The sequence below is a fragment of the Arvicanthis niloticus genome, chromosome 21 (genome assembly GCF_011762505.2).
Source record: "Arvicanthis niloticus isolate mArvNil1 chromosome 21, mArvNil1.pat.X, whole genome shotgun sequence".
In the NCBI taxonomy this organism is placed as follows: Eukaryota; Metazoa; Chordata; class Mammalia; order Rodentia; family Muridae; genus Arvicanthis; species Arvicanthis niloticus.
Genome location: NC_047678.1, coordinates 2,199,512 through 2,225,866, shown reverse-complemented (window position 1 = coordinate 2,225,866; position 26,355 = coordinate 2,199,512). Strand labels below are relative to the sequence as shown.

At 40.4% G+C, this 26,355-nt stretch overlaps 1 protein-coding gene across 4 annotated transcripts in view; it reads left to right on the top strand.

Moving 5' to 3' along the window:
- The window catches only part of Impg1 (interphotoreceptor matrix proteoglycan 1), a 128,745-nt gene that overhangs the window by 41,057 nt on the left and 61,333 nt on the right, over positions 1 to 26,355 (top strand). For 2 of the 4 annotated variants that reach the window (XM_076918106.1, XM_034525060.2), the window contains 7 exons: positions 396 to 517; positions 3,508 to 3,660; positions 12,225 to 12,283; positions 15,609 to 15,629; positions 16,946 to 17,190; positions 18,864 to 18,934; positions 19,958 to 20,036. In XM_076918106.1, the coding sequence (XP_076774221.1) occupies positions 396 to 517; positions 3,508 to 3,660; positions 12,225 to 12,283; positions 15,609 to 15,629; positions 16,946 to 17,190; positions 18,864 to 18,934; positions 19,958 to 20,036 (750 nt within the window). The remainder of the gene's footprint in view (positions 1 to 395; positions 518 to 3,507; positions 3,661 to 12,224; positions 12,284 to 15,608; positions 15,630 to 16,945; positions 17,191 to 18,863; positions 18,935 to 19,957; positions 20,037 to 26,355) is intronic. The other 2 variants (XM_034525062.2, XM_076918107.1) reach the window with 1 other exon arrangement.

Genomic DNA, 26,355 nt, shown 5'->3' with positions numbered 1-26,355 from the left:
TTACTGATTGTTAAAGCAATCTAGATTTTAAATACTTGAGTAATATTCTAAGATAATTTTCAGAACAAGCGCAATATAAATATTTGTCTTTATACCCTTTAAAGAGTCACAAAGAGAAACATTAATCAACTCTCATTAGACAAATCATTCAAATGAACCACATGTAGTGTAACCCCAAATTTTGGTCCCATAAAGAATAACTTAATGGATATTGAAAGTGTGACTTAATAGGTTTTTTTTTCTCAAAAACATGTATAGAATCTCTGAAAAATGAGTTTAGAATGCACTTATCTAGGGTGACAGAAAAGACATATGGAATTATGGAAACTTGACATTGCTCTAATTTAAATTCTTCTCATCTTATTTTTTGTCTAAAATCTCTCTAATTTCTACAGATGTTTCCAGCATATCACTGGGGCCCTTCCCACTCCCTTCTGATGACACAGACCTCAAGGAGATTCTGAATGTCACCCTCAAAGACATCCAGAAGCCCATAACAGTAAGAAGATCTGAGTTGGTACAGTTTTTCATGCACATGTCTGGTCTTTCTTTTTATGTTTTTTTTTTCTCATGTGTATGTGTTGTGCATTCATATGTGTGTATGCATGTTCACATGCATGTGGGCACAGGAGTGCTAGGATTATAGGCAGGCAGTCATGCACCCTTCGTTTTTCCTTGGATTCTGTGGATCAAGAGCTTGAGTCATCATGTTTGCACAGCAAGTACCAACGGAGTCATGTCTCTAGCCTTCGTTTGTTTTTGTCAGTAAACTAGGGAAAGGGGTGGATGGATCAGGTACTCAACATTTTCAGTACTGTATTTTCATCACTCAGAATATCTCAGTGTCTTTATCCTATTCACTATTCTTATACCAGCCTAAGGACTGAGGAAATAAATAGGTTGAGAATTAGAAGATAGGGGGAATTACAAAAGGCAGGCAGTAACCCTTCTCCCCTGTACCTAACAGATATTTGTGTGTAACAGGTGCTCCCTAAGTATAAAGACCAATCAATCACAATCAATTCACACATTCTATACCAAAAGATAAGCCTTGTCTACAGCTTGTATTAGTCTCTATAATGTCGTATTAGCATGTGTCTGTCATGTGCAGCATAAGTATATCAATTATGTTCCAAAATCCTTCACATCAAGCCAGAGGGACATAGAAAGAGTGATGGAAGGCTAAGAGGCTGTGTATGAAAGAGGTCGCTATGTAGACTGGTGCAGCTGTGAGAAGGATTTAGAATATCAAAATAGGAAGTATTTATCCTCCCAAAAAACTAAATCTAGGCAGTGCTGAAGCAGAGAAACATGGTCCTTGTTACTCATGAGAAGAGGAGCTGGCAACCTAAAGAATGACAAGCCAGAAGTCCCCACCCTTACACTGCTGCTGCAGGCACACCTGCTCGCCCTGGAATCTATGAAATGCTCTTTTTCTCTGCCCCCATCCTTTCAACTTCCTCCCAAGGCACAGGTCAAGGAGAAGAAAAAAAATCCATCTTACCAGCTCTGCTTGAGACATCCTGAAGAGCAGCCTGCTGGCCACTCTATGTGCCCTACAGATAAGATGGCAGCAGGTACAGCTCAACTATGGCTGTGAACAAGGAAAAAATAATGTGGTTTTTTGTGAAAAAAAAAAAAAAACAATCTGCCTCATCAACAGGGAAAATTCTATTGGGAAAAAATATTTTGTAATTCAAAATGTTTAACATAAAATTTGTAAGATGGCTAGTCTTTCTCCCTTTCTTCTCACTGCCTGTGTCCTACATCCTTCAATATCTAATGTAGGTACTTCCCTCTGTGCAAATATCCCCACATCTCTCATCTGCCATCTGCCATATTCTCTGAAGAACATTCTCTACAATTTTTATCTATGACCTATTCTTTTCCTCAGCAAATAGTTTTACTAAAGTCCACTGATGTGCCAAGACTAGAGATGAACAACAAATATTCAAAGATAAGCAAGATAGCTCCTGCACCAAGGAACATATACACAGTTATATATGACAGAGTACCTTGAGTGCTATGATTAAAGACAGCAGGATAAATTACTGAGGCAAAAAGATAAGTCAGGACAGGTTATGGGGTACAGTCCTTAGACTTGCATACCCAGTGAGTTTTATGCATAAATATCCCTTTGGCTTTGCTTTTAGGGATTGTGTACAGTAGAGAATTGTGTGGACCAACAAGACTTGCAGATAGATAAAGGACAACAGGCACGTGTAGAAGTAAATGCCAAACAAGAGGTTGAAAATGCAGTTCAAGGGAGGCAGAGGCAAAGATTTCTGTACTCCAAGTAAAGAAAGAATACTTCAGACAAAACATAGAAGGAGTAAAATGATATGAGAGGGAAAGAAGAGAGAGAGAGAGAGAGAGAGAGAGAGAGAGAGAGAGAGAGAGACAGAGAGAGAGAGAGAGAGAGACAGAGACAGAGACAGAGAGAGACAGAGAGAGACAGAGAGAGACAGAGAGACAGAGAGACAGAGAGAGAGAGAGACAGAGAGAGACTTAGAGTCTCCAGGAGGAGAAAAGCAGACTTAATCTAGCAGTCATGGCTGCAGAGTGAAACTTAAATTATTCAAGCAGATTGGAAAAAAACTATAAAGAACAGTAAAGGTACAGAAAAGGACTTTAGGTTTTAACCACAAGTAATGAGGAGTCTCTGGAGGTACTAGGTGAGAAAAATCTAAAAATCTATCTTTTACATGTGAACTATAAATAGAACAATCTCCACCCTACCCTCAGAGTCCAGAGGAGGAGAATATGAACACTGAACCAAAGAGCACAGATTCCAGTCATATCTAAGTAATCATCTTTAGTGAGCTGTCTTACAGAACGCTGACCGTAATAAGTAAAACCACATCATATACTTCAAAGTTGCTAGAATAGATTATGTTTTCAACACATGTGTGTGTGCGCACACACATACACACAAAAGAGGCTTTTAAATTTGAGGTGCTGGATATATTAATAAGGCTAACACAATCTCTCCAGACTACAAACATATATCAAAAATTCCATTGTACCCTATAAGTATAGACAATTATTATTTGTTATTTTAAAATATGTTGAAGCTGGATAATGAGGTGTATGCTTGTAATTCCAGCACTTGAAGGACAGAGGCTGGACCAAGAGTTCAAGGCCAGACTTAACTATATAACAAGTTTCAGAATAGTTTGGGAGATAATGAGACTCTGCCTGAAATAAATAAGTAAATACAACTTGAGGAGTGCCTCAAGTCCAAGACTAGCCTCGCTACAAAGTTCTACTCTGATTCAAATAAGTAGAGAAATAACCAACCCAACGGAGCTCCAGAACTTCCTCTTACTGTGCCTCTTACTACAATTCAGAGCCAACTCATAAGTCACCGGGCTTCTATTCCAAAGCCACCTGGGTCTTCACACTCTAATTCAAGATACAGTGCAACATATATCATATAATATTGCTGATTGTAGGCTGTTTACATTAATAGAGACCCTTCTGTTTGTGTTGTTGTTTTTAACCCAGGAAAGTAAAACAGAACCTACTCATGTGTCTGAATTCTCATCAGAGGAGAAGGTAGAGTTCAGCATCTCTCTGCCAAACCACAAGTTCAAGGCAGAGCTCACCAACTCTGCGTCCCCATACTACCAGGAACTGGTGGGACAGTCCCAACTGCAGGTAAGTGGACCAGCCTGTACACCCACACCCCGAGTCATGGCATCATCTGAGAGATAAAAGCATATTATGTGTCCTTTGGTATTATCTCCAGCTTTCTGAGATCACACTTCCATTGTTAACCACTAAAAAAAAAACCAAAAAAACAAAAAACAAAAAAACCCTAATACTACATTAAGTTCCAAAATATGAGGGCAAATTATCCAGTGTAGCTTTTCCATTGGTCAATATTTTTTATGTTCCAAAATATGAGGGCAAATTATCCAGTGTAAGCTTTTCCATTGGTCAATATTTTTTATGTTTAAATTATCTTTAATTTTTAACAAATTTTAAGCTCACTTAACTAAAAGCCACAAACATTCAACATATGTAAATTGCCATTACCATAATGACTCATAAGTAAACAGTTTTCTAAAAATCCATCAAGGTGTATATTAAATACTTTCATCTTTTTGTATGTCAATTATATATCAGTAAAACTGATTAAAATTTTAGAAGATTAACATAAAATGATTGCCTAGGCACCAACTAGAGAATCTAATTGATTAAAACATGAATTTTCAATTCATAATACTATATCCAGACTAATATTTCTACTTCTGCACCTTGAAAGGCATCTATGTTTACTTCTACAGCACCAATGCTACCTTTGCAATTTGATACAATTTAAATACATGACATTAAGTGGCTATAATTAAAGTGCTTATTTATTAATTACTAGAGTAAGAAGTAAACCAAGATATCTTTTATATCTTTGAGCATTGTTGGGAGCCGACTTTTAGCAGAAAGCGGCTATCAGCTTTGCAGCCATCTGGAACCATATACCCTGACGTGAGACTTGTTTTTCAACAGCTGAAGCACACTCTGATATCCCACATATTTTGTTTTGCTGTTTACTGCCCTCAGCTGCAAGGTGCACTTGGTAGCCACGCCTGCAAGGCATGCAGTTCACGTGCTGTCCACGTGCTATCCACGCCATACATGCCTGTAAGGTGCACGTGGTATCTACGCTATAGACGCCTGTAAGGCTTATGTCATATCAACACCTACAAGGCACGTGGCAAAAGCCTATAAATACCTCAGAATTCCCTTCAATAAACGAGACTTGAGACTTGATCAGAGACTTGATCAGAACCTCTGTCTTGTCTCCATTCTTCGAGTCTCTTCCCCTTTATCCCCACTCTCTCTCGCTAGACCCTGACCCGCAGACCTGAGCGGCAGCTTGGGCCGGGAAACAGTGGCCGCCAAGCGTGGAGTGGAGAGGGCTGCCACAGAGCATTATCACACCTCTTTGTCTTTAGCTGAATTGAAATGTTCTCTAACTCTCTGCAGGATACATCCAACTATGTTGTTGAGTGCAGCATATGGATGCTGAGGGTAGCAGCTGAGAATGGGAAAGGGGGAGAGAAAGGATTGTAGACATGACCAGAGTTGTTACAATGAGTTTACCAGGTATAGTGAGTCTGTCACAGAGGCACTCAGCCTATTGGCGGCCTCTAGAGTGGAATGGAGAGAGTTGATTCCCAGACCTGTAGAGCTACTTGCAGGTCCTGCAAAGAGCTGCAGCTCTCCCGAGTCACCGCCACTGTTGGAGTCGGCCTTTTGGTGATGTACTGCATGTGAGGTGCTTCTAGTCCTATAAACAGCCCTTCACATATACTCGTTATGTAACCCCAATTTTAAAAAAAAAAAAAAATGGTTCAGTAACTTAGACGTAGTTTAAAAGCATTCCTTTGGCCTGCTGTGGGTTTCGTATGTGGAGTGAACAAATGTGCATGTGTTGAGCCATCAAGACCAAGAAGGCAGCATGAGTGAGTACTAAGAGAGACGGAAAATGCAAACAGTGTCATGGTTTGAATATGTTTGGCCCAGAGAACAGCACTATTTGGAGGTGTGGCCTTGCTGAAGTAGGTGTGTCACTGTGGGCGTGGGCTTTAAGATCCTCATTCTAGCTGCCTGGAAGTCAGTGTTCTCCTAGCAGCCTTCAGGTGAAGATGAAGAACTCTCAGCTCCTCCTGCACCATGCCTGCCTAGATGCTGCCATGCTTTCACCTTGATGATGATGGACTGAACCTCTGAACCTGTAAGCCAGCCCTAGTTAAATGTTGTCCTTATAAGAGTTGCCCTGGTCATGGTGTCTGTTCACAGCAGTAAAACCCTAAGACAGAGAGACAGATGGTAATGAACGGATATGAGACAAAGCTAAAAAGAAAGGTTTATCATGGAGCCCAGATGTCCTGAATTCACCCTGTTTCAAGGATTTGCTCAAGAGTGTTTTAAATAACAAATGGAACAAGTAACAAACACTTCATTAGTTCATTCTGCTTAATAATTCATGTCTAAGTACTTGTGTATGGCTCATGAACACTGCAGAATCCTTCGCTTTCAAGCTAATATAAGTGATACGTTATAATTACTTGACTTTCTGATGATGATGATGAGGAGGAGAGGGGTGGGAGGTCAAGAAGGTTTTATGTATACATCTCCTCTCTAGGTGAGAGGTTAGCACTGAATTCTCAAACTGTGAGAAGCAGGGATCCTTTGCTACCTGGCCATAGATAAGTACCTAAAACAGCACAATAGTGAACGTTATTAGGCTCCATCTAACTGTTACCAAAATCCCAACCTTAATCCTAACCTTAACCTTAACTCACTGTTTATCACTGAAGGAAGTCAGACCAGGAACTCAAGCAGAGCAGGAATCTGGAGGCAGAAGCTGAGGCAGGAGGATAGATGGAAGCATAGAGGGATGCTGCTTACTGTCTCATTCCTATGGCTTGCTCACCCCACTTTCCTGTAGAACCCAGGACCTGCTGGTCCTGGGATGGCATTATGCACAATTTAGCTAAACTCTCTCCCATCAATCACTAGTTAAGAAAATGACCCACAGGCTTACCTACAGCTCAGTCTTATGGAGGCATTTTCCCACTGAGGCTCCTTCCTCTCTTGTGACTCTAGCTAGCTTGTGTCAAGCTGACATAAAACTAGTCAGTAAAGTATCATTCCCTCTTTAGTGAGTAAGGGAATTGAAGTGTAAGGGGGAAAATTAACATCCCCAACTGACACAGCCATTACCCAGCAAAGAGAAGATCCTAACTCAGGTAGTCAAACCTTGTACCTTTGTCACTACCCAATGCTTCTCATTTTTTCCAAATTGATGTTTATGGAAAATGAGTAACTATACATCAAATCAGCTTCTAGTCCCTGAAAAGCTTACTAAGCAAAAAAGTCTATGCCTTGTCCAGATTTGCTCCAACAAGCATCATCCTGCGAGCTCTTTCTTCAGTCTACCATTACTTAAGGCCCAGTCCTCTGTTTGTAGCACCTGTCCGCTCACCGGCTCTGAGCAGGACCACTCCAAGGCCTGCATTAGAAGCCCAATCAGTGTGCCCCACCCATAGCGTGTATTAGCACAGTCATTTGGGCCTCATCAGGAATTAATGGACAGTGCTTTGCAGTCATTTAATTTCTACAATAAACCTAATGAGCAATTTAATACAAATGTCAAAAGGAACCACTTGGTTGTTGTCTGAATGCTTTCTCCTGTGCAAACATTCAGGAAAACTCAGCTGTAGCTGCTTTTTATAGGCCGTTAACATACATTCTGGCAGAATCAGGGAGACCCCTGTGCATTCTGTATTATTAATAAGGTTAAGTGGGCACTTAATTAGCAATTTAGTGGCTAGTGGTTCATGATTGGAAGGTCCCCAGTAGATTACTTAGTGGAATTAACTGAAGGGTTTTGTCATTGCGTCCCTAGACACCATCTACACCCTCCGGTGCAAAGCTGATTCTTAATCAAACTCAGACAGGTTCACAAAGAGGGCAGGGACACAAACAAAAGCAGCCCTGCATTAAAGCCTTGTTGTGACATACTCCTAGAGGGGACGGAGGACAGCCCTCCGGGCACAGCAAGGGCAACTTCCATGGAGGTGCTTCGGTGCTTCACTGGCTGCTTGCACAGTAGGCTAGGGTATCTGTAAAGAGAATACTTCAGATCATTATAACCTGCTGCAAATACTGCAGCACACCCTTGAGCTTTTACACCCTAAATTCACTGGGGTTCCACAGCTGTTCCCACAGGACACCACAACACGCCTGACCTGTATACAAGGACATTTCCTGTAGCCTCCCAAATAAAGCCCAGCTCTATAGAACCTGGCCTCCCCTTCCCCTGGTTCTTCCCCTCTATTAAGCTCATTACAGGCACACAAATATATTTCCCTAGGCCTTCTCCCCATCCCCACCCCCCCACAAACCACAGTAGGGACCCTCATTCTGTCTCCCCTGCCTAAGTTGTTTTTAAAACTATCTAAAAGCTGGGTCTGCCCATGGAGAATCCATGCTGTGGGGGAAATTGGGACTTTCAGGGAGCTAGTAAACCAATGAAAAAGTAGAAAAATAATTAATTAATTAATTAATTAATTAAGTTATAACAGTCCCTGACTGTCTGCCAGGCACATGTTACCTGTGTGTCATTCCTTACTGGTACCCTGTGGCATGGACATCAGTGTCCCATTTTAATCAAGACATTAAGCAATAAACTCAAGAGTTTGCAGCTAGAAAGTAATAGCACCAATATTTAAACCCAGCCCTGACACTGGCTCCTTACCAACCAAATGAAGCTACTTTTATCACCAGAGTTCCTATAGGTTCAGGAAATGAAAGCTATTTTTAATATTGGCACAAGAAAATATAATTAAAAGGTAAATCAGTCTGCTGGAAAAAAATTTTTCCATGATGCAGCCCAAAGCCCCAGAGGAGATTGGGAATTATCTATCTATGGATCACTGGTACAGTACTTGACGCTAGAGATACAAAGTGGCAGTGATTTTTAGATTCAGTGGCAATGAGCTTAGAGAAAGAAAAGATGAACTCAACTCATCAAGCAATATTTTTTTTAGTTCTTTCTGTGTAGGTGACAATATGGTAAATTCTAAACACAAGGGAGATAGAGATGAGTAAGAAGACTGTCTCTAGGCCAAAGGGCATGCATTTCTTAGAGCCTCAGTGACACACTTAAGAGATGTGCCCCGGCAGAGAGAAGAAACTCCAATCATAAGCTGAGTCTTGAGTGCTCACATTTCAGTAGAAGATGAGGGATACTGTGCTGTGGGCCAAGGGAAAATAATCCAGGGGGCTCTGGAGAAAAAGAGGTGCATGTTATAAATGGGGAAGGACAGAGGTCAGCTTGGATTCACAGGGAGGCCAACTACCAGCCACTGGTCAGTGGGATAATGGCAGACAGAAGTGCATCTGACTTTTCTATTTCTGTGAAGAGACATCATGCCAAAGGCAACTTATAAAAGAAAACATTTCATTGTGGACTTGCTTACAGTTTTGGAGAATGATTCCAGGACCATCATGGTAAGATGATGCTGGGGAGCATGGCAGCGTGGCACGGGGGCAATAGTTGAGAGCTTTCATCTTATTCACTGGCAGCAAGCGGGGGGGGGGGATAGATACATAGATACATAGATAGATACATAGATAGACAGAGACAAACAGAGACTAGGGAGAGGGAGACAGAGAGGAAGAGGTGCAACTGGAATGCTTTGGGTTTTTGAAACCTCAAAGTCCACCTCCAGTGAAATGAGTCCTAGGAAAAAAGCCACATTTCCTCCAACAAAGCCACACCTCCTAATCTTTCTTAAATACCAACTGGGGAGCAAGCATCTAGCCCATGAGCCTATGGGGTAGAATGAGCCTTTCTCATTCTACTGACCAAAGTATGAAGTGTTAGGTGACTTCATGAAGAACTGGACCTTATTCCACAGGCAGTGTGGCCAGTCTGAGGAGTTTTGGATGAAAAGCAACAATATGGAACTTGGAAAAAATAATTTCTGATGTACATATCAAGAAGAGGAGGCAAAGAAACAGGGGAGAAAACTCATGCTCTCCATCTGCAGCCCAATACACACACCACACACATGGCAGGGGGATGGGCACTGTCTCAATTCAACAGTGCGGCAAAGGAAGTTGGTAAGGCTGCTACAGGAAACGATACTGTGGAAACAATCATGGGATTTGAACAGATGTTAGTAATCATTGTGTAGAGTGAAAAATTATAAAGGCCATTTTATGAAATGTGTGTAGATTTTTCGCCTTACAGAACTCGAAACTGAAAATAAGATTTCAGGCCTTCACATTCCAGGTGAAGGACACTTGCTGGATTACATTCCTCAAGCCTTACCCAAGGCAGGAAGACACATTCCTGACCACAGATAAAAGATGCTGCCACCTAGGTGGGGCTATAGCAGGAAGAAGCGAAGATAGTTAATCTGAAATAGTTGGTAAATGGCAGGATAGGACACAATGGCATGGTAAAAACCACATTTTTGAGAAGAATGAGTGTGCCAAAATTTGTAATACAACCATTCATGTGTAAGCACACAAAAATGCAACCATTCATGTGTAAGGGCACGAAAATGCCTTCCTTTCCCCACCCCATGCTATAAAAGACCCTTTAACCCACCACTAGGGGCCAAAAACCTTGCTCTTGGAGCTAAAGAGCTTGTAGTTTTGACCGCCGGATTTTCCCTAATAAAGCCTCTGCTGATTGCATCCAGGTATGGTTTCTTGTGATCTTTGGGTGGTCGAGACTTCCGGAGACTTGAGGAAGGGTCTCCCGAGTATGGGGGTCTTCGTTTGATGAGAGCCAATGAGAGTGAAGACCCCCAAAGTCAGGAGACCCTTCCTCAAGTCTCGGGAAATCAAGGCCACCCAAAAATCACAAGACACCATACCTGGATGCAATCAGCAGAGGTTTATTAGGGAGAGTTGGCCAGCCAAGGTCAATTCGTTCACTCACCCAGGAGTTGAATTGACAAAGCCAGTCAGTCTGAGAATTCCAGAGGAATGCAACCTAAGTGAATCAGGGTCATGTGGAAAACACTGTATTCTCAAAATGTGGTCTTGCCCTGTCACTAGCTCAACTATTTCTCAGTCTCACCTAGATGACTTGCATTTCTCTTTGTGGTCAGGAATGTGTCTTCCTGCTTTGGGCCTTCCCCACCCACAGATGGGTTCTCTTCCCTGAGGTTTGAAGAATGTTAATCCAGCAAGTATCCTTTGACTCAGAGATAATGTACTCTTCCTGGAATGTATCCCGGGGCAGTGAAGGCCTGAAATCTTACATTTAGTTCTGCTTTCTGGAACTTGCATTCTTTTGCTCAGGTCTAGGGGTAAAGAAAAAACCTGTATATATTTTATAAAATGGTCTTTATAATTTTTCACTCTACAAGAGGACGTATCTGGGTATCCTAGAATTTCTGGTATTACCTTGTCTGACATGTGGAAGTCGGAAATAATGCAGATTTGAGGGAGAAAATGATACTTGTGTAGAGAACTCAAGACCGGGTAAGCGATGGCTGAAGCCATGGGAGAAAATCAGATTTCCCTACGGGGTCGGGGAATGGGGGATGGAGGAGGTGAGGGATGAGGGAGCAGAGAGAGGCAGGAAGGAGGACAAGGCTCGCCCTACTCAAGCTCCTCTACTAACCGGCTTTGCCTCCCTCTCAGACTTGCTTGTCCTGTAGGAAAGCTGTAGTGGATGGGTTATAGAATTAGAAGGAGCAAGGTGTGAGGCTGGGGGTGTGAATTTGAAAGGTCTTTACACTTAAAGGCTAAAAACAAGAATTTGGTGGAGCAAAGAATACTGATCTGTGGTCTGTGAGAGAAAAAGAGGAAGAAGCCAAAGCTCCTGGTGAGAAGGAAGATTTGGAGAGAACCACCCACTCCCAAAGAACCGAGGGGGGGGTGGACACAAACAGGGCTGTGAGGCCGGGGGAGGAGCCAGGAAGCTCCTGATAGGGAGCCTCATTAACAAGTGCAAATTAGGAAAACTTGGGAGACCCATGCAAGTCTAACAACAAATCAAATTGATCAGCCACTTTCCATTTAGTAATACCTTTAGTACTGTATTTTCCAAATCCTCTATTTCAATTCAGAAAACATCATTAGCTTACTGTTAGCTACATAGAGAAAAAGTGTGTACTACTCTATGTAAATAAAAATGCTGTAGTTTAAAAAGGTTCCCTCCAGACTGTCCCTGAATCTGTTGTTTGTCTGTGGAGCCCATTCCTATAACTGAGCTGCCTGGTAGAGCTTCAGTGGGAGAATCCTGCAATGACTTGATGTACCAGGATGGGGGGCCTCCCCCTTCTCAGAGGAGGGAAAGGGAGAATGGGGGAGGGGCTGTGTGAGGGAGGGACCAGTGAGGGGATCTCCATTGGGATGTAAAGTAAATAAATAAATTAATGGGAAAAAAAGAATTTTAAAAAAAGGTTCCCACAAAAACTATCTTAAAGTATTTCATATTTTATGTAACTTTTAAAGCATCTCAGAGCTACTCATATATGGCTTTACAAGTAATAAACAACATACTCTCCTAGGCTTCAGAAATATCTGTGAACAGAGGGAGTTTAACATGTCCTGTTGTTTCAGTTTTCTGTTTCAACTGTCTCCTAACTGACTCCTCAAAAGTCTGTGGAGGCTTTGTTTATTGTTTGGTAAGATCTGAGCCTGTAGAACCAAAGAATATTTCATACATTTCTTTCTCTCTGCAGTTGCAAAAGATATTTAAGAAAATTCCAGGATTCAGAGAAATCCGCGTGTTAGGATTTAGGTAAGTAGGAGAAACAGACTGTTCTCAACTTTAAATTTAAAACAACAAATTTGAAAATCACTTTCCGTGGCCTCTTTTAAAAGCGATGCTCAGAGAATTAGAAGGTCCCCTTTCCGGCAGTTGTTTAACTCAGTCTGGGAAACTACAGCCCAGAATCTTGCAAGGCTGCTCAAAGAGCTGGAAATATCGCCCTCTACAGAGCATCTGCCAGTTGTCCTTGGCAATGTCATTAGCAAATCTCCACAAAACACCAAAGACAAGACACCAAGAAGCAGCAGCAATTAACTGCCTTGGTATGGGGTCGCCTCCTGTTCTCTCCAAGGCTAACTCTCATCCCCGTTGGCATAAATCACATTAGTCAAGAGACACAGATGGACCTGATTTACAGATGGAGGGACTGAAGGAATGGAATCCACAGGGGCAAAAGCGAGACTTCTTAAACATATTTTCTTATTTTACCTACTGTATGGACTAAAGTAATGCTGTGTTATTCAGAAAGTAAAGACTTGATTAGTAATGCGTGGTAAAGGGGGGACTCCTGCCCGTCTGTAGCTGCCGCGCCCATAGCATCCTAATACAAGTTCACGGGTTTAAACATAAATTTTTGCTTCATTTTTAAAGTTGTTCTTATTTCAAGCATCTACAGGCAAGCTCGGACAGCTAAATGGTACTTAGTGCTGCAGGATGAACTTCCATGCCTGGGAGGTAGGAGGTGACTTGGAAAGAGTAAGCCTTGTCCAAGTCTTCCTGGCTCTGTCACCATCTGGTCTTGGAGCAGAAGGGCTTGGGAAGAGTGGCCTACGCCTGGACAGAAAGGCTTAGGAGACATGACCAGCTGTGTCTCTGGGGGCTGTCAGGCCTCTCTGATTCATATTGCTCCGGACAAGGAAAACATTGGAAAGGAAACTGACAAAAGATGGAAATTCTAATATTTACCAAAGCAAACTCACTCTCCTTTGTGTCAAGAAGGCTCTCTACAGCATTCGACTCGAAGTCAGCCGAATGAGAGGTCGAAATCAGAGGCGATAGACACACAGTTTGCATAGATGGCAAAGTCTTCTGGATAAAGTGCTACAGTTAAAGAACAAATTTTTAATCTACAGCTTCAGGAAATGATGGAAAGGCTGCTCCTGGTGAGTGATTAAATGTGTGTTATCGCCTCCCTGCGACAAATGAAAATCTAATTGTCAGAAAATCGACTTGAGAGGAAAATCACAATGTTACACAGTGAAATTTCCCAAGGTAAAGCTTTTAAAGAAGCATGGCTGGAAACTGAATCTTTCCCACGTGTTTGTCTCAGTGAAGATTTATTCCCAGTTCTGCCCACTATGCTTATAAAATTAGTTCAGTCACGTTTTGCCAATTATTTTCCTTCAGTCATGAGAACTTCAGTCCACTGAAAAGTATGTAGGCCAATGAATTCAACAAGCCATGTGCTTGTGAGCTCCACGAATATTTCACCACTGATACCGATGCTGGAGATGTTCTGGAATAAACTTACTATGAAAGGCATTGCTTTTGTGATGGGTCCAGAGGCCACAGACAATTCATCCTAATCAGTCACACACACTGCCATTCCTTTGTCTCGTTTGTAGAAAAGCTTATTTCTAACTTCATAAATTGCCTAGTATGAACAGCCTCACCTGATTCTCTCAACATAAAATGGAAATTAATTAGGACTTTATGACTAATACAATTCCTCAGTCTAGTGGTAGAGTGTATTTCTTCAGCCTGCTCTATATATAAATGTCCATAGCATCTTTATCTTTAATAGCCAAACCATGGAAACAAACTAACAGCCCATCAACAGAACAATAGACAATTCTGGAATGTTCTCAATATAGACACTTTTCTTGACAAAGAAATAATACTTTTGACATATGTGACAACAGAAATATACCTCAAAATAACTGTGCTGAGTGCTGAGTGAAAGAGTGCATTATGTTCTATTTATATTGAATTCCAGAAAACACAAACTCATCTACAGTGACAGAAAACATATCAGTAGTTTCTCTCTCGGAGATAGTGGAGCAGGGTGTGAAGGAGGAAGATCACGAACAAGCAGGATAAATCTTTTAGGCTGGTGAATATGCTCCATATCTTTATTGTGGTAATAAATAATTCTTCTTCAAGATTTCCATTTGCTTATGGAAGCATATGTCAACAAAACAATCTTTAATTGGCAAGAATAAGGTTTTGGTCCAGGAAGCATGCCTGCTGCTGTCCTTAGCTTCATGGGTTACTAACTACAAAGAAGCAAGAGCAGGCCCTGGCTGGATGCCTGGTAGAGAAGCTCCCTTCTCATGGAGCATCACCAGTTAGAAAGGCAGCAGGTTCTCTGTCTCCAAAGCAGGAACATGGATGGGAACCAGTCTGTAGCATGTCCATTATGGTCATGTTATATCAGGGCATAAAAGTGAAATGAACTTGTAATCCAAGAAGAAATAACAATGATGCTAACCCCATCACATATACAGATTGTCTTCATCAGCAACTGTCATCTGAAATATAAGGAGAGAATATCAAATACAGTTTCTGAACTAATTTCTAAAATGTGTCTTTAATTTTGGTAATCAAAGTGTCTTTCTCAGGCACATACCACTAAGTGGGTAACAAACTAAAACCAAGGTTGAGGAGAGAGAACCCAAAGTTCATATCTTGCCTCTGCTGGTCCAGAGTCTGTCTCCCTTTGTGTATACCTTTGTAGTTCCTGTAAAATGAGGAGTCTGTTGTTCTAAACAATAAATGAAAATACATATAAACTGCTCGGTACATATCACCACTCAATAAATAGGTAGTTTTCTTGCAAGTTTTCATTGTGAATGGAACCAATTCCTCAAGTGATTAAAGCAATTCAAAGAGAAATCAGCCAAACACTGGTTCTAGGGCATCAGCCTCAAATGTTACCTCTGAGGATAAACGAATCCCTTAACAACATTCAAGAGGAAGAGAATCTGTTTGCAAAGTACTTTATAAAAACATCCTGGCAATAGCTACCCAAATATAAGATTCATAGCATATATTTTCAGCCTCTTTAAGGAAATCGGGTTTTAACAGAAGACAATAGATGCAGACATCTTTGAATGAGGGCTCAAATCATGATAAGAAACCATATTTAATGATATTTACATCCCAAAACTCATGATTCTTAAAGCTGCCATTCAAATTTCTAATGGCAGTTTGTATGTTTCTCCAAATCTTTGAACAAATATGAAGAACAATGTAAAAACATTTTTGTGTATAAAATAATCCACTGACAGATTCAACAAATCTCACCAAAATTCTTTCTCCCTTGCATGTTTTCATGATATGTGGTGAAATGAAGACCAAAGAAAGAAGAAGATGGGTAACGTTGATTATTTTTTTATGTTTTGAAATGTAGCTTCCCTCTGCTAATGTCTAAGCTGGGTCTTTAAAAATAATTTTCCCATGTAATGTCTTGAGTAACCCAATGATTTTTTAGTACTTTTACTTAAATGGAATTAATTTTCATTTAGTAATTTAGAAAATATCTCTAGCCAAATCACCATATGATATTAGCAGGAACACATTGACTTGACCATCTGAAAAACCTTGTATAAAAAAAAATTGAAGCTCTCATTAGAAAAAGCGTGGTACTACAGATGTGTTATGTACACAGCATGATTCAACTACATTTTGTATGTTTACAATGAGAGATGGGCTGGCTGGCCAGACTCCTGAGTGCAGTCAACTGAGGTCTAGATTGAGGGAGAGAAACTAATTTGCTCCTCAGCCCAAGGTCAGTTTGAGGTGGGAAAAGGACCCACTATACCTGGAAGAGCTCAGTAATGAGAACCTGGCTTTGGCCCCCACAACTGACTAGTGAAATAATGAACTGTAGTCTCTGACTGATTATGTGCTCTGAAGAGCTGCCAAGAATACACATTATCAGTTCCTGAGGCCTTTGAAAACATTTTTGCTTCTCCCTGTGTAGATTTATGGGAGGAAACAAAAGGTAACACTTGATTCTCAAGGACAGAGCTGTAAAGAATCCCGTTTGAGATTTGCATGCTGAAAGAGATTGCATTAATAAATAGAGTAGTAAGTACAGTTAATCATGTACTGTGTGCTGCCTTCCTTCCCTTTTCTCAGATCTTTTGTTATTATATTTCCTTGCTCTATTTCATTTAAACGTTTTGAATTTTTAAAATACTTCATGGAAAAGAATGGAAGGAAAAAGGTCTCAAGGACTGAAGTTTCACTTGGTTATGGCATACATAGCCTGTTGTACCACTACTGCAGCCTGCATGCTAGTCCATAGACCTTAAAGGAAGTATCTTGTTGAAAAAGTGCCAGTTCCTTGCTCTTTCTGACAATGCATGACTTCTAAGACTACCAAAAGCATTGATCAATTAACAATGAATAATACCTTTTTAAATGTAAATATGTATGGACACAGTTCACAATCCCCTTTCAAACTAGACTTAATCCCCCAGGCTGAAATTCTACTTTAAAATAAAGTATTTGTTAATATTTTCCATATATTAAATTTCTGGCAAATATTGAAGTGTACGAAGTTGGATATTCTATAAGAGCCTACCAGGAAAGAAGATAAATTACCCTGAAGACTTACAGGAACACAGAAACTTTCTAGTCGTGTAACAAATGCTTTGGCTAGAACATGTCCTCTTTTCTCCATAGTTCAAGCTCCACAGAAATACAACTTACAGCCATCTTTAAGAGGGACCATGCAGAAGCAAAAAGTCCTGATAGTGATCTCCTGTCTCTCGATTCCAATAAAATTGAAAGTGAAAGAATCCATCATGGAGCCATAGAAGACAAGCAACCAGAAACCTACCTCACAGCCACAGACCTCAGAAAACTCATCCTACAGCTACTAGATGGAGACCAGTCCTTGGTGGAAGGGACAGTTCCTCTCAGTGATGGTCAGTCAGTGATGCAATAGTTTCAAGTTTAACCTAATTCTGGCAGAGAGGCTATGAAGTATGATTTTATGATGGATTGTCATTTTAACTTGGGCCTTGTAAAGTGATCATCACTATGACAGACACATCATGTATGGTACTATTTCTGGCTCTCTTCACATGCTCCTGCATTCCATTTCATCAGCCCTTGGTGATCATTTTTCACCAAAGATAAGTCTGGAAGAATCCAATAGTTTCAATTCAGTCAGGTCAGCCATGTTCAGCCAGTATGGCCTAAACAGACAGAAGAACTCGTGGGCAGTTCCATTAGCCTAGTATAGCTTACACATGTCTTCTCATCCAGTAAACTTGTCAGGCTTTATAAGGAAACAGATGGTGTATTCAAATGAGGCTAATTTAAAAGAGCTGATAGAACAAGAGACTGTCCATGAAAGTTTTCCCTTACTCAAAGGCATAGAATAGCCTCATAAGGCTAGAAGCAGCATGACCTCACTGCTACCTCTAGGCCTGAGGGTTGCCCATGAGTGCAACACACCCCAGAAAGGAGGTTTAGGAACCAATGGTACAATCTGTATAAATCTATCTTCAAAGGGATCCAAAAAAGTAAGCTAGATAATCTGATGTGCTCAGGACCTCTAGAGGATGCTGGAGGGGACCAGGAGCACACCAGACTACCTATCAGGCACAGCAGATAGTATAATAGATAGTCGATAGAAATGCCATTTCTGTATAAGACAGCATGAAATAATCATTCTCTGACAGTTCTGTTATCACTTTATCAGCTCTTTTTAAATTAGCCTCACTTAGATCAGCCAAGCATTATCTCTGGAAATTGGGGGTTGGGGGGGGGGATATGGAGCCTCTGAAGCAACAAGTAAACAACTTCAGACTCATCTCTGAGGTCATTTATTACTTTAGGTTTATGTCTTTGTTAAGCTTTCTGGGAGTGTTCTGAGAACTAGAAGGTAGTATAGGATATCCACAGATACATTACAGTGTGAATATTAACCATTTCTTTCTTTGCAAGCTAAACCATATTTTTATTCCCCACTGGCCTAGCCAGCCAGCCTCACTACTTGATCCAAATCTGTAGACTAAGGCTGGGAAACCTAAAAATCTCTAAACTACTAATCTTTTGTAATTGTTCTTATTATTTATTAGCATATAATACTTATGCATATTCATGAGATATAATGTTATGATTGGATACATATACATCACATAAGGATCAGAGCAGTGTAATTATTGTATCTATGACCTTAGTCACTATCATTTCTTTATGAGAGCATTCAAAACTTCTCTTATAGCAATTATAAAATAGACAATACATTATCATTAACTATAATCACCCCACTGAGCAACATAATTCTAGTATTTATTCCTTCTGTCTACTTACACCGTTTGTTGTACTCATTAGCAGCCTCCCCTGCCACTTCTTCCTGTTCTTAGTAATTCCCATCACATAAGCATACAAGAGGCAGCCCTAAAATCTTCCTTCAGTGCGTTACTCAGATTAGTAACCATTAGTCTGGAACTCCAATATCTTAATGATTTGTAACACTACTCCTTGGGAATTCACCATTGCTACATTTTAGAACCTTAACTGTTTTGTTACCTAAATCATAAAAGAAAACCGAAATACTTTAGCCTTGTGATTTTTTTTTTCACCCCAGAAGTTACTGGGCCACTCTTCAGACCTGCCACTGAATCAGAGCTGCCCAACCCCCTTGCTGATGTCACAGAGGTAAGCTTTGTGTCCTTCTGTTTAAGACCTTCCCATCAATAAAGCTGATAATCAGTTTTATAGATTGAATAGAAAAAGGTACTCTTCATAATGTTAAATATTAGGTATTTTATGTTTTTCGGGTTGCAATTTAGAGTCCACTTCTGATAAATGTGTTAACAAAAATTAATTCAAATGGCATTTCAAATATTTTAAAATTCAGTTCCCTTATGTTTCATTAGATATGTTCCATTTTGAGTCAGCTTGTGCTTTGTGTTTAATAAAACACATTTTAAATTTTGTTCAAAGAGGAAGAAGAGACACCGGCATGGTATACGTGTGGAGGTCAGGGGCTGATTTGCAGAAGTTGGTTCACTCTTTTCATTATGTGGGTCCCAGTGATTGCACTCAGACCACCAGGCTTGGTGGCCAGTGCCTCTTCCTGCTGATAAAATAGGCCAGTGCCTTTATAAAACAGATAAAACACATTTTTATGAACTAAAATGAGTAATTAAAGCAAAATATAATATTTTGATTTTTAGAAATACCCTTTTAAATTTATTGTTAATTCCTAAGACCTTACCTAAATTTTTATTTATGGGAGGTGGTAAATGCAAATAAGTATCTTAGAAACCAAAAGTAATCAATGCAGTAGTAAGTTTGGTATTCAACTTAAAGCTATGTCACTGTCAGTGTTCTACAAGCTCTCACTGGGGTGTTCATGAATAGGAATTCTGAGTAAGCCCATGCCCATTCAAAATGAAAAAATTGTAAGTTAAACCATGACTGGCACAATTCAAAGTATTTCAGTCATTAATTAAGTCATGTCCAGCAAGACAGTCAGCTGAGAAACTAGAGATTGCCAAGCCCAGCCATGTGGTACTTTCAGGATATAGTTCCAGGCTCCTTCTCCACAGAAAAGTCATGCTAACAACAGAATTCTTCCCTTAAATTTAAGTAACAGTATTGAAAATACAAATACAGCTCTTCTCGCACACAGAGAAACATTCATTCTCAACATCTCTTTCTATATTAACTCCTCAGGATGTCACTTTGAATCCAGAACTTCCTTTCAGTGAACCTAGGCTTGAGGCAGTAGACAGAGAAGGACCTGACCTGCCAGGTGAGTTTCTTCCCATACAGTCAATGTTTGATGACACCATTCTGAGGACTCATTAATGTTCTTCCTCAAATCCTTGATAAAGTCATCTCTACTCTGAGAAGGTTTGTCTCACCAGCATCAGCACCAGAAGAGAATCCACTGCATGGCCCTCTTCTAAGGAACATGATCCCCTCCAATCCAGCATCCTTCCCTCAGCACTAACCACCAATCCCAGAGGAATCCTGGCAGCCCTTCTTGGGTGTGGTAAGACACCATTGAAGCCAAAGCTACCCTAACTAATCTCTTCCAGGGTTAGGGTGAAATCAATAGGATTTCACTGGGACAGAGAAGGTCATGAAGTCCAAGTCCATGTCCCAGGGTTGTGGCTACAGAGGACAGAACCAACCTGTTCTTCAGTATATCATTCCTAGATAGCAGTAACAGGTTCTCTTTTAAGTGTTTTCTTACGTTTTGTTTTAGAGACAGAATTTCGCTATGTACCTCAGGCTGGCCCAGTCTTTCTGCCTCAGTCTTCTAAATACTGGCATTTCAGTCTTAAGCTACCTGACCTACTCATGAGAGCTTTTGAGTGTGAATTACACAGGAGGAAATCATGAAACATTGAAATCGTATTGATTGACACTTTTTTCTTCTTTTATATTTAACTTTTACCCTGTTGTTGTTGTTGTTGTTGTTGTTGTTGTTGTTGTTGTTGTTGTTGTTGTTGTTGTTTTCTTAGAGACAAGTTCTTACTGTATAGTCTTAGCTAGCAGTATGTCCTGGTTAGCCTCCAGCATGTGGCAGTGCTCCTTTCCACTCTATTGGTTGTCTGGTGAAAACATCCTTTAGAAAACACAGAGTCTGGGGGGTCTGAGGTTGATCAGCCCTCACTGTAGTTCTAAAGGTGAAAGCCTCTGGAGCTGTGCTATAGCTGCGTTTCCTAAGGGTTTTGTTGATGTTTTAGTTGGGACTCCTTACAAAATATTTCCTCAGTGCTAATTTCCTCATAAATTGTATGCAACAGGTAGGAAAATAACCACAGAATCTGGTTTTCTAGAGTACATATATTTGTCATGATGGCAGAGCTTGCTACAACTGAACTTAGTTTACATGATTACTGCCAAGGAAGTTCATTTCATAGCAGTTATATGTTGCAATCTAAAGGTAATGACTAAATATAGCCACTTTTCCCTGTAAATCTGATGTTTGAGCAGTAGCTGATGAGGACAGTGCTACTGTACATGTGCAAAGTTCATCTGTTATTGAAGATCCATTTTTCTCAGTGACTTCTGAACATTGCTGAGAAATCAGTGTTTAGTGAGAGCTGCTGGCTTGAGTCCCCATTCTCCTCATGTGGGCCTTTCCATGAGGATGCTTGGGCTTCTACATGGTTGTGTATCCATGGTGTGGGCCCAGAAATAGCATAGTTTCTTTCCTTGTGGTGTCTAGGCAGTTACAGAGACTCAAACAGTAAAAGCTATAGGCCTTATCTGTCAACTGAAGAAGTACTGAAGACTATTAAGACATTTATAATCAACCACAGTAAATATCAACCATCATTTTGGCCTTAAAAATCGTCTGAGAGTTGGTTGTCTACCTTTTGGTGAATGGTTAATGCTGTCCCTGGATTCTTTTCTTTCATTACAAATCAGGAACTCTAATAAAATTGGCATTTCAGGTAGACAAATAAAATTTGTGATGTATCTATGACAAATGTATTATTATACTTTCAAATTGTTTATCTAGGACAAACATATTATTACACTTCAAATTGCTTAGCTATTCCCATACAAGACTACACTACAGAACACTAAAGCTAAAAAGAATTCCAGAGATAATCCAGTTCAGCCTCTGTGCTTCCGAAATGAGAGAAGCAAAGCTAGCGACAGGAAGTGACTTGCACAAGGTCGGGACCAGGACCATCATCCAAGTTTTCTCCAGGTTACACTGTATTTGCCTTGAGTAGACTTATCCTTAAAAAAAAAAAAAATCTTCAGTCTGACCAGGTAGCTCAGCAGGAAAAACGCTGGCTACAGTAGCTCACCAACCTGACTTCAATCTCTAAAACCCACAGAAAGCTGGATACAATGGCTCACACATGTAATCCCAGCACTCCTGCCTGAAATGTGAGGTAGAGACGAGAGAATCACACTGAAGCTCACAAGCCATCTAGCGTGGAATGTGAAGAGAGGTAATAACGAGAGAAAATGTGACTCAACAAGGTGAAAGGAAAGAACCAGAACTAACTTCCAGACATTGTCGCTTGACCTTTACACTCTGTGGCACACCCAGACCGACAAACACAACAATACAACAGACGGTAAAAATAATTCTGAGAACATCTTCTATTTATCATCTTATAATTCCATACACACACACACACACACGTATGGTATGTTGATCCCACACATCCCCAAGTGCCCCCATCCACTCCCATGAACATTTTCCAACACGTCCTTCTCCTCGATTTTTTTTTATATACCCTACTGATTACAATTAATGCTCACTGCTAAACTGTTGGCTGACCCTGCTGGCTTAATCTTGTGCAGGTCTCATACAGGGCATCATAGCTACAGCAAGTCCGCTGTCTCAATGGCCAAGTCATGTCCACAACCCTGCGTTTCCCTGCACTCTTCTGCAGCATCCTGCTCTTCCTTTATTCCTATCTCCTGTGATGTTCTCTGAGCCTTGGGGATGAGGCTGATACAGATGTCCCATTTAGGGCTGAGCACTCAACACTGTCTTATTTTGTTATGAGTCTACATTAACCATTACCCACTCAAAATGAAGCTTCTCTGACCAGCACCGAAAGCAACACACTCTATGAGTTTAAATATAAGCATTTAGAGGACAGTTTCACAGCCTGTCCATTTATGGAAACAACAGGCCCACAGGGGCATAGACTCTTTCCAGTGATGAGATGTTGATCAAGGTATAGCTCCAAGCATGAAATCCTTCGTAAGGACCAGGCCTCATATCCAATTTGAAAGTGTTTCATTACCCAAATATTCATCGCACTACTTTTACACCAGTAGACATGTGTCAGAGGAAGATCAGTGTTATAGCACACCATGGAATCCTTGGTAGTTTTCTCACTCAGCAGTCAGCCTGCATCGCATCTTCCGACACTATCACAGGAAGAAGGTTTACTAGTTAGTTGATAGCTCTCTGCCCTGTATCAAAACAAGGAATGTCTTCTTATCATCTATTACTAGTGTGCAACTCAGAGCAATAGCAAAAGTATGTTGTCTTGGATGCTTCTGAGGTTTCCCTGGTCAATGGTGTGTAAGGACTTACCTTCTTCCTACACTGACATCTTAGTTAATAATGCATGTTTTCTGATTTGGCCCATATTTTATTGTGCTGTTTTCTTGATGTTTAGTTTCTTGAGTTCTTTGCATATTCTAGATACTAATCCTCTGTCAAATATATAAGGAAAAATTTTCTCCATTCTATAGGGTGTCTCTGCATATGATTGACAGTTACCTTTGTTGTGCAACAGCTTTTCGATTTTATTCTATTCCATTTGCTGATTATTGGTTCTTTTTTCCTGAGCAATCAGAGTCCTATTCAGATATTCAGCCTGTGTCTGTCTATACCTGGAAGTGTGTTTCATATTTTTTTTCTCTAATAGACCCAGGGTTTCATGTCTTATGTTGAGGTCCTTGATCCATTTAAAGGTGAATTTTCTGCAGGATGAGAAATAAGTATTTCATTCTTTTAGCTGTAGGAATCAAGTTTTCCTAGTGCCATTTGTTGAAGATGCTGTCTTCTCCTTAATATTTATTTTGGCATCTTTGTCAAATATCAGGTGGGCTGCATGGCCTTGTGCCTGGTGGGCTGCATGGCCTTGTGCCTGGATCCTCTACTCTGATCAATATGTGTGAATTTGTGCGACAAAAGCTGGTTTTATTTCTATGGCTCTACACTGTAATTTGAAATCAAGTATGGCGACACACCCAGCACTATTATTTTTGTTTTGGATTGCTTTGGCTGTGTGGGGCAACAACTCTTAATCTCTGAGCCACCCTTCAGGGACACTTTAAAGTGTGTGTGTGTGTGTGTGTGTGTGTGTGTGTGTGTGTGTTTTAAATTGAATATATGTATGCATGTGTGCACATCTGTGTGCTCACAGAGTTGGATCCTCCTGAAGCTAGAGTTACAGTTATTTGTGAAGCACCCAGCATAAGTCCTGAGGATCCAACTTGGTTCTCCACAGGAGCAGCATATGTTCTTAACTCTAAGATGTTCCTCCACAAGAAGATTATTCTTGGTTGTTAATCTGTTTAATACGATTTAATTTGGATAGATCATATGTATCTAGAAATTCATGTATTTCTTTTAGATTTTCCAGTTACGTGGAATATATGTTTTCAGAATAAGAGCTAATGGTTTTATGAAATCCATTAGTATCTATATTATATATATATATATATTAATATTTTCCTTTCATCTATAATTTTATTAATTTGGGTCTTCTGTCTTTTTGTTATTTTGACCAAGAGTTTGTCAATCTTTTTTTTTTTGAGTTTGTCAATCTTATCTTTTCAAATAATCAATTTGTATTTCATTGATTCTAAAACAAATACCTTCCAAAAATCATTTTTAAACTTGTTTTGCCCTAAAATTATAATCATTTTTTTACTTCACTATTCTGTACATTTTTATAAATAATCAAGGCCTCTGACTTGATTTCCTCTATGAGGAAACTGCAAGGGTTATCCATAACCACATGTTACAGAAACAAACACAAGTCCAAGTGTCCATGGGTGACTTCCTCACTGCTATGCAGCTTCATCTCCATCTTCACTCTGTTTGACGTTTTTAGCCATGGCTCCCCTAGACCACGCGCATCTTCAAGCTCCCAGCATGCATCCTTGTGCCGTGACTACGCCTTCTCCATCGCTTGGACCTGGGCTTGCTTTATGTTCTTTTCCATCTTTATTGAAATCCTACTTTATATTTCAAAAGACATGGTGACTGAAACAAATGCATAAAAAACACGGTTTTGTTTTCAGAGTCCAAAAGAAAAAAAGTGGAAAAGACAACACGTTTATTGTGTTGGTAATGTTGGTAATTAAAACTAAGTGTGCCCTGTGCATGTATTACACACCACTAAGTATTCATGTAAAATGCTTGATTTTTTATGTTGATTTTATATTGAGCTTCATCTCAATAACGTTTTGAAGAAGGCAGATGACTCTGCAGACTAAATCATATTGAAATGGAAATCATGTTTGCCTTACATCTGGCTCAGTTGGTAGAGTCCTTGTCTGAGCACGCTCACAGCCCTGGGTTTGCTGCCCAGCATGCAGTGTAACTAGAATGGAAGCTACAGACAGAGCTTAAGCCAGTCTGGGGTACAGGAAGCTCTGTTTCAGATAAAGTGGAAAATGGAGATCACAAAGTTCTATGCGTTTACTTGTGGATTTGACTCCAAGCTTCTGAGCAAGCTGTGCAAGGGAGAAAACATAACCCATCACGTAGTTCAGATCTGTACACTTCCGGCATGGGATCAGCCTTCTCCTGTGAGTCTCCATCAAGGAGGCAGTCTGGATCTGATGAACCATGTCCCGTTTCCATCAACTTCCTCAGCATGTGAAATGGGCCTCAGGTGTTTTCCCCATGGCCTGGGCTGGGTGTCTGCAATGACTGCCAAAGCCTACTTCATTACAGCAGTTTGGAGGGAAAGGTTCTGTCAGTCTGTCTAATGTAGTGGCTGATTTTGGCAAAGCTAGAGGCGTGTGTGTGTACCGCCTGGCTTTCAGCCAACGAGCGGTAGGTAAAATTTGTATCTCACAACTGAGCTTTTGATTAATATTCAGCAAGAAGAGTTGTACTGTTGACATGGGGCCAGTGTGCAAATATTCTATGTTGTCAATTAAGGAAGAACCACATGCATTCATCACCAGCTACACTAGGAATAGGAATGACAACACTTTAGGAAAAATGGAAACCCTAACTCAGAAACATTCCTGAGAAAAAAAAGACATCCAGCCTACTTATTCACAGAAATACACAGAAAAAAAAGCAAATAAAAAAACATAAAAATAAAAGAAAAGTGTTGAGAATAAAAGCAAGGCTCACAGTCCTCATCAAATAACCATGTCTACCAAGGTGCTCAAAGCAAAGTCACTGGCTGAAAAACGGTGCTCTGTTCCCAGTTCCAATCATCCCACTTCCCATCACCATCTCATCTGTTGTCGTGACTACCTTCTAGCCAATGACCTGCAATCCAATCCTGTACGTTTCTGTTAACCCACACCTCCTCTGATGAGCTGTCTGCAGCTGTTTCCTGGATGGTATTCATAGAAGCCATCTGTTCCCTGGCCCCCTCAAG